We start from the raw sequence: 12,501 nt of genomic DNA, 5'->3' as shown, positions 1-12,501 counted from the left end.
GAAGTGGCTGGTCATGAATCTGGGAAAACGGCTAATATTTGCCCCCAACAGGAAAGTAAAAAAACAAGAATGAAAAAGCAAAGCAATTTCAAATACGATCCAGCAGTAGATTTTCCTCTATCAGTGCCCAGTGGGGGCGCACAACCTCAGGTGCACTGCACCGGAGAGGACCTCCTCATGATTGTTTTTGCCCATTCAGACAATTTTGGGGAGGAAACAGTGCAATTGCACTCCTAACTTGGACCATTGTGGCCTTTTCACTGCTGCTGGAGAACAGTCGCCAGGTGGCTGAAATTACTTTTAGACCATTCAGAGGGAGGGTGGAGGATAAATCAGAAAATGGTTTTACTTTAACCTGCTTGATCTTCAGACCGCTCTTAGCACCCTTGAAAACTCTCCAGTCCAGGGGCGTTGGGTATCTTCAGGGCCCAATGGGCACAGCTATCACAAAAAAAAACTGTTCCACCTACTGCAGGTACAAGCCCAGTTATCATCACTGGGGAAGTCCCAGGGCAGTGCAATACAACAGAGGCCTGACGTTGAATCTCTGACCCCTCTCATTACTACACTGGGAAGTACTGATTCTACAGGTATAATGAAGGGGAAAATCTATCCTAACACAATAGGAAGAAAAAATGAATTCCTTATTACAGTAATTGGAAAAGGTGTTAAAAATCTGCCTAGGAAAAGGACTTTATCCTGATCTAACCTGAGTATCAGTACATTGGGAACAAGCTACTTTCCTAAACCACGGGTATCACCTGGGGTTCTTTGGTTCACTACCTGATAACTAGCTACAGAGCAAAATTGGTAGAGGTCATGGTTCTGGTCCATGGGAAAATTTGGGTGGAAATTTCAAGTGGGGGGACAGGTAGGACATTGAATTCGCTTTCTTTTATTTTCCCCTCTGAGGCTAGATATCCAATGCAGCCAAGGCTGAGGGGATGCAGGTCTGTTCTCTCACATGGCTCTATGTTGCTAAGTGAAATGACCCTTGAGTTAGTCTGAAAGAGATGTAGAGCTGTAGCACAAAATTTCCCACAAATCAGTACTCTACTGCTGACCTTAGGCCATGAGAAAAACCAGGGGAGAGATGGAAAAATTCATACTTTTACAGAACACTGGAGATTTGGGGGATGGAGGGTGTGTCAAGATACATTGGGCAAAATGAATGGGTTTTTACAGTACGCCATCATGCTGTACTTCACTTGAAGATGCTCTGAACTGGGTGTCAAAAGAGCCTCGCCAAAAACAATGCTGTTTCTCACCATGAGCACCAGAAAAAAGAACACTTTTTCTTTCAAAACAAGTGGGATGTCACACTAACTTGAGGGTGCTGATGAGCATTCTGTGCTTGGACTCCAACCTGAATCCAAAGTTTTTCTTTTGATATAGCAGGAAGTGAAAGGTGACCTGGTCCCTATTACAAATTTAGCTCTACTGCATATATGTTCTTGGATTGTGTGTTGTCAGTCATTCCCTTAAGCTGTAATCATTTTTGGGAATTGATTCATTTTGACCTTATCTAGTTACATGATAGCATAACCTGCAGATGTAGCAATAGCATCCCCTTGTGATCTGGACCAGATCCTTATCATTCACATGTATGTCTTCAATTTCCTGACAGTCCACCAGGTGAGATACAAAGCAGCAGCTGCATTATTTGACTAGAGCAAGATACAATAATTGGAAAGGTGTTAAAAATCTGCCTAGGAAAAGGACTTTATCCTGATCTAACCTGAGTATCAGTACATTGGGAACAAGCCAATTAGAGGGCTCACTACTTTCCTAAACCGCGGGTATCACCTGGGGTTCTTTGGTTCACTACCTGATAACTAGCCAAAGAGCAAAATTGGTAGAGGCCATGGTTCTGGTCCATGGGAAAATTTGGGTGGAAATTTCAAGTGGGGGAACAGTTACAGAACAACACTTCAATCAATGCAACTTGCTTTTGCATAATATAAAAATAATAATCTATGCTATCCCACTTCATGCCTCATAACTTATGCCTTGCATTGTACAGCTCTCATTGTCTCTTCAACCTTTTTGCAACACTACTGCCGGGTTACCTGTAGCTTTAGACAGCTGTACGGGTTTCTTAAAAGCCCAACTCCATCATCACCCCCCCCCCCCCCCAAAACACAGTGGCGCAGTGGTTAGCACCGCAGCCTCAGCTCCAGCGACCCGGGTTCAATTCTGGGTACTGCCTGTGTGGAGTTTGCAAGTTCTCCCTGTGTCTGTGTGGGTTTCCTCCCACATGCCAAAAGACTTGCAGGTTGATAGGTAAATTGGCCGTTATAAATTGTCCCTAGTATAGGTAGGTGTTAGGGAAATATAGGGACAGGTGGGGATGTAGTAGGAATATGGAATTAGTGTAGGATTAGTATAAATGGGTGGTTGATGATCGGCACAGACTCGGTGGGCCAAAGGGCCTGTTTCAGTGCTGTATCTCTAACTAACTAACTAAAAAAAACAAGCAAATAACAGAATTTGCCAACCTAACTTGACAACTGTAGGGATCAGGAGAATAGTGGTATTCAGTGATCACTGGAATTTTGAACTATCTTTCAATTCATCCAGCACACTGACCAGATGCATGTTCTACATGGGCTAAACCTAATTTATACTCACTAGCCCTGCCATCTAAGTAACTCCTGAGGGCTAAGTTTTTACCAATAGTAGCACATTTCATATACTTAACTCCAAGGCGCCTCTTTTTTTCTACCCTCCCTGTAGTCTCAAATCCTGAAATATGACAGTCCTTTGATCGTTAAAAATTAGCACTGAGAACTATGCATTACGTTTTACATCTAAATTTTTCTTTTTTTCATGACCTGATCCTATTGAGATGTGGAATAATAATACACATCTTTGAAATTTCCTGATACTGCACTGCCATCATTCATATTATTGCCATATTAGCCCAGGAGGTGGAGGAGAATGTTTTGTGACAGTATTTAATTAAAGAAGTCAACATGGGAAAAAAGTGCTGAATTATTGTTATCAAGAAATGCCTGCACCTATGGTTTTGTTCAAACACATAATATCCTTACTATACCAAGGCATCCTCGCATAGTGTTCTGTAACTGCAGTTTGAGCTACGCAACATTAAAATTTGAGGGAATTTTTTTGTTAACATTAGTCTGCGAAAAGTCAGGACAGCAAACCAGATGGCAAAGAAAAGGACAAGAAAGACATGCTGTCCTTCGACAAGATCAAAGAGCAACGGGAGCGTGAACGTCAAAGGCAACGCGAACGGGAGATTCGAGAGATAGAAAGACGCAGGTAAGACCAACTTCATAAATCTGAAAAGAATAGACTATTTTAGGGTAGCAATTCAGGAAATTTCAATCCAATTTGTTCTCGTAATATTGCAAAATATCTATTATCTGCATGTAATCTAATAATGTTTAACATAAAATAACGTCCAAAAGTCAGAAATCTTTGGATTATTTTGTCTTCCCAACTGTGTTCTCAAAACTGAAATGCATGGCTTATGGATTTATGTTTGGATTTGTTCTGTGATCCCCTCATAGTGTTCTCCATGCTATATAAAATTACTGCACCAAACCATTGACTGGCCTCGATCCACTGTAGGCCTGGTTCACTGATGGGTTCAGTACACTACATTGAGATACATATAGATTGTAATTATGTAAGTTTTGACCATTCTAGATATTTATATAACTTGACCCTGAACAGGTTCTGTTTGCAAAGCAAGAAAATTTGATCCATGGGAAATACTATTTAGAGGTAGGAGCTGCATTTTTAGTTGCTAGTTGTCTTAAGTTCAGGTGGATGTAAGGGCATGTAAATTTGATACACCAGTGACTAACTTGAGCAGTAAGTACACATTTACAGTATTTGAATAAAACCTAATTGAGATTTTAAAATGGTCTTGGTGAAAATTGGTGTTTTAGTAAGATAGTAAAACACTTTTACTTCTGAACTGCAAGAGGAGCCATATATGAGAGAGATCCTATCACTGCAACTTGAAGATAGCTGTGTTTGATATAAATGGGTTGCTTTAATTCAGGGAATGGAGAAACCCACTGATCTTTGGTCAGTGGCAACTGGCTGAATAACACCCTTTTGGGATAAATGGCAAATCAGCTCTTTCTCCCTCTAGCAGATGCCCAATGCAGATTGCCATGAGACTCCCAGTGACTTTTCAAAAATAGGGATATTCAAGTAGTGCCTTTAATGTCAAAAGCCTCCAAAGCGCTTCTGAGGAGAAGCAGATGGAGTAGCGATGAAAAAGTTAGGAGATAATGAAAGCATGGTCACACAAATGGTTCTTTTGTAGATTTTTAAAGCTGGGAATAGAGGTCGGCAGGTGGAGAGATTTAAGGAGGAAGGTACAGAGTTGAAACCCAAGATGGTTGGAGGCTCTTGTTACGCATGACACAAGGCACACAAGTGAGTGGACTCACAGAAGAGCAAGGTTGGAAGGCCATCTGGTGTAGATTGGGATGTAGACCTACAAAAAGTCGTGAAAGAATTTGAAAGTGGGGGTGGAAAGAACCGGTGTGGACTTGATGGGTCGAATGGCCGTCTGTGCTGCTAGAGGACTCTATTGGCCAGAAAATGTTTAATTTTGTGCATCATGCATTGGAATCAGTTGAGATCATTGAGGGCAGATGCATGAGTGAGACTTGTACCGGTCTTCACAGTGGAGGACATTAATAACATGCCAGTAATTGACAAAGAGACGAATGTAGGTGAGGACCTGGAAACAATCATTATTACGGAAGAGGTAGTGTTGGGCAAGCTAATGGAGCTAAGGATTGATAAGTCTCCTGGCCCTGATGGAATGCATCCTAGGGTACTAAAAGAGATGGCGGGAGAAATAGCAGGTGCACTGGCGGTAATTTTCCAAAATTCACTGGACTCTGGGGTAGTCCCAGCAGATTGGAAAACAGCAGATTGGAAAACAGCAGATGTGACCCCACTGTTTAAAAAGGGAGGTAGACAAAAGATGGGGAATTATAGACCGGTTAGCTTAACCTCTGTAGTGGGGAAGATGCTTGAGTCTATTATCGAGGAAGAAATAGCAGGGCATCTTGATAGAAATTGTCCCGTTGGGCAGACGCAGCATGGGTTCATGAAGGGCAGGTCATGCTTGACAGATCTTTTGGAATTCTATGATGACATTACGAGCAAGGTGGACAATGGGGACCCAGTGGATGTGGTGTATCTAGATTTCCAAAAGGCCTTCGACAAGGTGCCGCACAAGAGGCATAAGATAAGGATGCATGGTGTTAGGGGTAAAGTTTTTTTTAGTTTTAGTTTTAGAGATACAGCACTGAAACAGGCCCTTTGGCCCACCAAGTCTGTGCTGACCATCAGCCACCCATTTATACGAATCCTACACTAATTCCATGTTCCTACAACATCCCCACCTGTCCCTGTATTTCCCTACCACCTACCTATACGAGGGGCAATTTATAATGGCCAATTTACCTATCAACCTGCAAGTCTTTGGCATATGGGAGGAAACCGGAGCACCCTGAGGAAACCCACGCAGACACAGGGAGAACTTGCAAACTCCACACAGGCAGTACCCGGAATTGAACCCGGGTCGCTGGAGCTGTGAGGCTGCGGTGCTAACCACTGCGCCACTGTGCCACCCAGTATTAGCATGGATAGAGGATTGGTTGACTAACAGGAAGCAGAGAGTGGGGATAAATGAGTGCTATTCTGGTTGGCAATCAGTCACTAGTGGTGTGCCTCCGGGATCGGTGTTGGGACCGCAATTATTTACAATTTATATAGATGATTTGGAGTTGGGGACCACGTGTAGGGTGTCAAAGTTTGCAGATGACACTAAGATGAGTGGCAGAGCAAAGTGTGCAGATGACTGTGAAACTTTGCAGAGGAACATAGATACATTGAGTGAGTGGGCAAAGGTCTGGCAGATGGAATACAATGTTAATAAATGTGAAGTCATTCATTTCGGTAGGAGTAACAGTAAAAAGGATTGTTACTTGAATGGTAAAAAGTTGCAGCATGCAGAGGGACCTGGGTGTCCTTGTGCATGAATCGCAGAAGGTTGGTCTGCAGGTACAGCAAGTAATTAGGAAGGCAAATGGAATTTTGTCCTTCATTGCTAAAGGGATTGAGTTTGAAAGCAGAGAGGTTATGTTGCAGCTGTATAAGGTACTGGTGAGGCCGCACCTGGAGTACTGTGTGCAGTTTTGGTCTTACTTGAGAAAGGATGTACTGGCACTGGAGAGGGTGCAGAGGAGTTTCACTAGGTTGATTCCGGAGTTGAGGGGGTTGGCTTATGAGGAGAGACTGAGTAGATTGGGATTATATTCATTGGAATTCAGAAGAGTGAGGGGGTATCTTATAGAAACATATAAAATGATGAAGGGAATAGATAAGATACAAGTAGAGAGGATGTTTCCACTGGCAGGTGAAGCTAGGACAAGAGGGCATAGCCTCAAGATTAGAGGGAGCAGATTTAGGACTGAATTAAGAAGGAACTTCTTCACCCAGAGGGTTGTTAATCTATGGAATTCCTTGCCCAGTGAAGTAGTTATCGCTTCTTCAGTAAACGTTTTTAAAGCTAAGGTAGATATCTTTTTGAACAATAAAGGAATTAAGGGATACGGTGAGAGCGCGGGTAAGTGGATCTGAGTCCACGAAAAGATCAGCCATGATCTTACTGAATGGCGGAGCAGGCTCGAGGGGCCGGATGGCCTACTCCTGCTCCTAGTTCTTGTGATCTTATGCAGCACTTGGTGTAGGCTTTGCTGGTTTGGATGAGTTGGAATCCCTGAGGAGAGAAGCTAGTGAGGTCAGAGGACAAGTTGAATCTAAAAGTAACAAATACGTGGACGATGGCTTCAGTAGAGGCAGGCGCTATTGTGGAGGTGAACGTAAGCAGCCTTTGTGTTTTAATAAATGTTATCTCTCTGGATCAAACCTGGTGCTAAGATTGGACGCTGGTTAATAGTGAGTTTTTGGGTAGGAGTGTAACCTTGGGGGGAAAGGGTGCTGAGTTTTACCATGGGAGCCTATGTAAGATGGAAACTGTCCAGATTGTGCTTTCTGATCACAATGGCAGTTTTGAAGTGGCTGAGCAAAAGGAATCATTTGCCTGATTAGCGAGCATTAGGGCAATGGATATGTTCAGCTCTTTTCTGCATTCTTTGATAAAGGGGAAACTTATACATTGAAATGAGCTTTTTTCTGGTAAGTGGTGCTTTTCTTTCGATAACTGGTTTTGTTTTTATTACCTGAAAATCTATTTTCCTCTAACAGAGAACGGGAGAAGTGGGAGAGAGAGCGTATGCGAGAGCGCGAAGAGCGGGAGCTGCTCCAACGGGAGCGGGAGCGGCTTGAAGTTGAAAGGAGGCGCCTTGAGAGGGAACGGCTAGAACGTGAAAGGCTGGAACGGGAGAGAATTCGAATAGAGCAGGTAAAACAGGAGGACCCAGAAGAATACCGATAATTGAGGAACTGTACACCTTTAGTTCATTCAGTTAACCTGGTGGCTAAAGAAACGGCAAATGTAGGGATACATTTTCAGTTACTTTTTATTCAGAGGTGGAGAAACACCTACCTATCTAGTTGTATTTTGTGGCCTTTTAACCGTCATGACTAACTCATGTGTTAGTACAAAAATGTAAAGATATGTGGTACCAATTGTTTAATTCAAATAGAAATTATCAATAGATTGCATTCAGAATTAAATTAAGCTTTCTTTTTCTATGTTATCCATTGTACAATCCTAACAATGTCTTTCCTATGCTGCACAGGAGCGGAGGCGAGAACAGGAGCGAATTAATAGAGAGAAAGAAGAACTCCGACGTCAGCAGGAGCAAATGCGCTATGAGCATGAACGCCGTGGTGGCATTAAAAGGCCATATGATAGTGATAGGTAAATGTTTAATCTGTATTGCCGCTTATTACTTCTTTGCCTACTTGGTATTGTGTGTAATCCTAAAAATGGTTTTAATCTTCCTCTCCTAGACGGGATGATCAGTACTGGCCTGATCAGAAACGTATGGCCCTGGACAGTGACAACAGGTACAGCAGTCACGGGTCAGACTTTGGCCGCCCAGAAAGGTTCAATGACTTTGATCACCGGGATCGAGGTCGGGGGTTTCCAGATATGCAGATCGACAGGTGAGTCACAGTCCAGGGTAGACCATGTGATGTATGTCGAGACTGGCAGATGAAGGGTGGAAGTTAATTATACTTGCACAGCCGTCTTGGATTTAAGGAAGTTTGGAGCATTGGTTGTTGTGGGTGTTTATGATTTGAAAATCCTGCATGTGCTGCAAAGGAATTAAATTAATGAACTTTAAAAATACACAGTTATGAAACTACGAAATTTCATTGTTATCTTGATAACTGAACGATGAACCTGCTAGGATGGCGCCAAGGGACGTGGAAACTCTGCTTTTCCCAGAAAGCGGTTTCATATGTTTGCAGCCTTTTGGCTAATTTAAGGAATTCTAGTTCAGTTTTACTTAAGATTCATTTACACGAAGCCTAAAATGTTAGCTTAGCTAAAATGTGTTTGGTTGCATGTCTGCAGTTCTCCTGATTGTCAGTATCTTCCCAAAAGTTTCTCGTCCCAAATACTAATTGGGGAAAACTATTGACTAAAACAAATTTGTCAATGTTAGTGAAAATAAATCTTAAAATAACTTTTTGATGCAATTGCTTGAAATAGATTGGACACTCCAGAAAGTGATGGTTTTAAATAAAAGTTAGAGGTTTTTATCATTGTTATTTCAAATGCCTGACATGAGTCTGTTACGCGCATATGAATTAGGAGCAGGAGTAGGCCACTCGGCCCCTCGAGCCTGCTCTGCCATTCAACAAAATCATGGTTGATTTGATTGTAACCTCAACTCCATTCTCCACTGTCCCCAATAACCTTTCACCCTCTTGCTTATGAAGAATCTGTCTACCTCTGTCTTAAAAAATATTCAAAGACTCTACTTCCATCGTCTTTTGAGGAAGCGAGTTCCAAAGTCTCATGACACTCGGGGAAAATAATTCTCATCTCTGTCTTAAACGGGCACCCCTTTATTTTTAAACATTGATCCCTAGTTCTAAATTCTCCCACAAGGGGAAACATCCTTTCCACATCTGCCCTGTGAAGACCCCTCAGGATCTTGTATGTTTCAATCAAGTTGTCTCTTACTCTTAACTCCAGCGGGTACAAGCCTAGCCTGTCCAACCTTTCCTCTTAAGACAACCCACCCATTCTAGGTTTTAGTCTAGTAAATCTTAGCTGTACTGCTTCCAACACATTTAATCGTTTTTTAAATAAGGAGACCAATATTGTACACAGTACTCCAGATGTGGTCTCGCCAATGCCCTATATAACTGGCATAACATCCCTACTTTTATATTCAATTCCCCTCGCAATAAACTATAACATTCTATTAGCTTTCCTAATTACTTGCTGTACCTGCATACTAACCTTTTGCAATTCATGCACTAGGACACCCAGATCCCTTTGCATCTCAGCTGTGTAATCTCTCACCATTTAGATAATATGCTTCCTTTTTATTCTTCCTGCCAAAATGGACAATTGCACATTTTCCCACATTATACACGATTTGCCAGAACTTTGCCCACTCACTTAACCTATCTATATTCCTTGCATCCTCTTTAGAACTTGCTTTCCTATATATCTTTGTATCATCAGCAAATTTAGCAATCATACCTTCAGTCCCTTCATCCAAGTCATTTATATAAGTTGTAAAAAGTTGAGGCCCCAGCATTGATCCCTTTTGCACAACACTCGTTATATCTTGCCAACTGGAAAATGACTAATTTATGCCTACTTTCTGTTTCCTGTTAGCTAGCTAATCTTCTATCCATCCCAATATGTTATCCCCTACACCATGAGCTTTTCTTCTCTGCAGTAACCTTTGATGTGGCACCTTATCAAATGCCTTTTGGAAATCTAAGTACAGTACATCCATCGGTTCCCCTTTATCCACAGTGCAAGTTGCTTCTTCAAAGAATTCCAACAAATTTATACGTTGCTTATTAAGTTTAAAATTTAATGGGTTCTAGTGATGAGAGTTGCAACATTTTCCACTTCTCCTGTATCATATTAAGCTCTGAGATCAGGTGTAGCCCAAATTAGATATAACCACCAGTGGCCATTCTGCACCAGCCAGCTTTGCAGCTCTGTATGAGATTGTCACTTGCTAATTTATTTTAATTAAATTGTAGCTAGAGTGACTGCCAGGGGTTCTTCTGACTTAAGTTTTTTTTTTTAACAACTGGCAGAAAGGGGAAACAGTTACCCCATCGGTCTGGATTTGCTTAGGGCCCGGATCCCAGAGAAAATAGTGTCCCGATCACCCAGCCCTCAGACCTCCATATTGATATAAAGATCCTAACTGGTGTTTGCATTATGCTTTGTTTTCACTGGCCTTGGTTAATTTTTCCACTAGTGAAAACAAGTTTGGCCATATTGTTGCTTAATGTCATTTCTCTTGCCCAGGAGAACGGATCGATTTGATCGCCGAGATAGTGGGCCACCACGTCGGGATGAAGGGCCATTTGGAGGAAGGTTTGACAAGAGACTTGAAGGATTCCATGATAGGCGGGGTGGTAGTCGGGGCCGTGATATTATTATGAAATCAGGTAGAGACCATGATAGACATCTTGATCACGGCTCCCATCGCAACCACAGCCCTCGGCGCGAATCTCCACGAAGAGGGCCGCCTCGTGGCGACTGGAAACCTGATCGAATGCCAGACAGGCGTGATTCTGGGTATGAACTGAATTCCTAAAGATGGAAAAGATCTCCAAAATGTTATGTTCCTATGGATGTTGAGACGCACCAAAGTGGTGGGGTGGGGGAGATTTAAGCGTATGTAGAGATGGGTCATGAGTCTGTTGGAGTTTGCTTGATTACCTCAGTGTGGAGGTATAATTTCTTAGGCGATATACTCAGGAGTTAAGGGCGTTTGGGGTGGATGGTGCACTAGGTTGTACTGTCTAATGGGTAGGATGAGCATTGAAGGTCTGATGACATCTCTGCAGGTTTGCGATGCAGTGGAATCAGATTCTACACAAGAAGTTTGGTTTGGCAACATTTTCCTACAGCCAGATTTGAGTGGAATTAGTTTAACTAATGACAGGAGTACTGCACTGATCTGAAAGCTAAACAACAGAGAAAAATTTATAAATTAGTCAAGGGTAATTGGAACCTGTTCCAACTGTAAAGGTGAACTGAATAGTTTGTATGTATAATTAGAATGAAATTAAAGGAATTGAAAAGCTTCAACAAAGGAGTCTTAGTATGAGGTACTCTATATCATTTTAAGAGGAGTTTGATAGCTAAGAAATGTATTCAGTTTGCTTGTTTGCTCACCCTTCAGGGAGACCCCATGTTTCGCATCTCCTATCACCTGGAACTTCTGTGGTCCAGTTGGTGCTTTTGGCTGCTGAGCCAAGTAATGGTGTTTCAGTTCAGTACCAAATACATTTTCCCATAGTGAATTGTATCTAAGATGGTCTGCAACACTGACTCAGTTTAAAATGTTACTGTAGGATACACATGGACCATCCCAGGAAAATGTACAGCCTGCAATTAGATCCACCTGGAATGGCAGAGAAAATGTAAGAGTTGAGATGTATACTGCCAGACAGGAAACCAATTCTGTTTTTAAAAAAAATAAATAGTATATAAGAGGGAGTGAGCTACTTTATGCTGAAAAAGCTCTTCATCTGACTTCCTCTTGAACTTCAGGTTCAGTGTTCTGTTAAGTTAGAAAATTGACCAATATAAAACTAGGTGGAACCCTGGAACAAACTTGTTTTATGTTGATTATCTTAATCTGGTCTGACCTACATGCTTAAACAGCGCATGACTGAGTAAGTACTTAAAATTTTTTAGCTGTTCTAATTTAAAATGGGTTGCTGGTGGAAATTCTTTATCAGTGCTGTGTGAGGGTGTTTAACAAAACAAAGATGATCCTTTTGAGCCTTTTAGTAATGACGGTGGGAGCAGTTCTCCAAGCTATTCCAGTCGCTTAACAGATACAGCTGAAGAGGAAACCCGATGAAGACAGTCCACTAGTCATATTACTTAACAGTATAAGTCATACTAATTGAATTAAATATTTAAATTGTACTTTGGGAGTTGATTTATGTGCTCCTTTCTGTGGCAGTCTAAAAACTCATTTCAGTTTTGTTGTGTTGCTTTCTTACACAGTTCTCGAGGCATGATTGGTGATAGAGATGGACAGGTAACATATTTCATTTTGCTTGAATAAATTTATTAATTGCATGTATGAAATTGGAAGCTATGGGATTGACACTTACAGATCTTAAACCAGAATTGTCGTATTTTTCTTGGCAACGGAGTCTTGATGTCTATTAGACCTCAGAAGGATATCAGTTGCAAAGAAGGAGATCTGTAACTGAGTATCATGGAAGGGGTGGGGGGTAGTCAGATTCATGTTGGTGATATTCCTTTGTTAAAGCCTTTCACATGAGGACCTGCTGTAA

General features: G+C 41.8%; 1 protein-coding gene across 2 annotated transcripts in view; it reads left to right on the top strand.

Moving 5' to 3' along the window:
• The window catches only part of safb (scaffold attachment factor B), a 70,559-nt gene that overhangs the window by 48,581 nt on the left and 9,477 nt on the right, over positions 1-12,501 (top strand). For both annotated transcript variants that reach the window (XM_068016657.1, XM_068016658.1), the window contains exons 14-19: positions 3,143-3,285; positions 7,270-7,426; positions 7,767-7,888; positions 7,981-8,136; positions 10,487-10,759; positions 12,206-12,239. In XM_068016657.1, the coding sequence (XP_067872758.1) occupies positions 3,143-3,285; positions 7,270-7,426; positions 7,767-7,888; positions 7,981-8,136; positions 10,487-10,759; positions 12,206-12,239 (885 nt within the window). The remainder of the gene's footprint in view (positions 1-3,142; positions 3,286-7,269; positions 7,427-7,766; positions 7,889-7,980; positions 8,137-10,486; positions 10,760-12,205; positions 12,240-12,501) is intronic.

The sequence above is a fragment of the Heterodontus francisci genome, chromosome 36 (genome assembly GCF_036365525.1).
Source record: "Heterodontus francisci isolate sHetFra1 chromosome 36, sHetFra1.hap1, whole genome shotgun sequence".
In the NCBI taxonomy this organism is placed as follows: Eukaryota; Metazoa; Chordata; class Chondrichthyes; order Heterodontiformes; family Heterodontidae; genus Heterodontus; species Heterodontus francisci.
The sequence above is the reverse complement of the archived record's forward strand: the minus strand, read 5'-3'. Positions and strand labels throughout refer to the sequence as shown.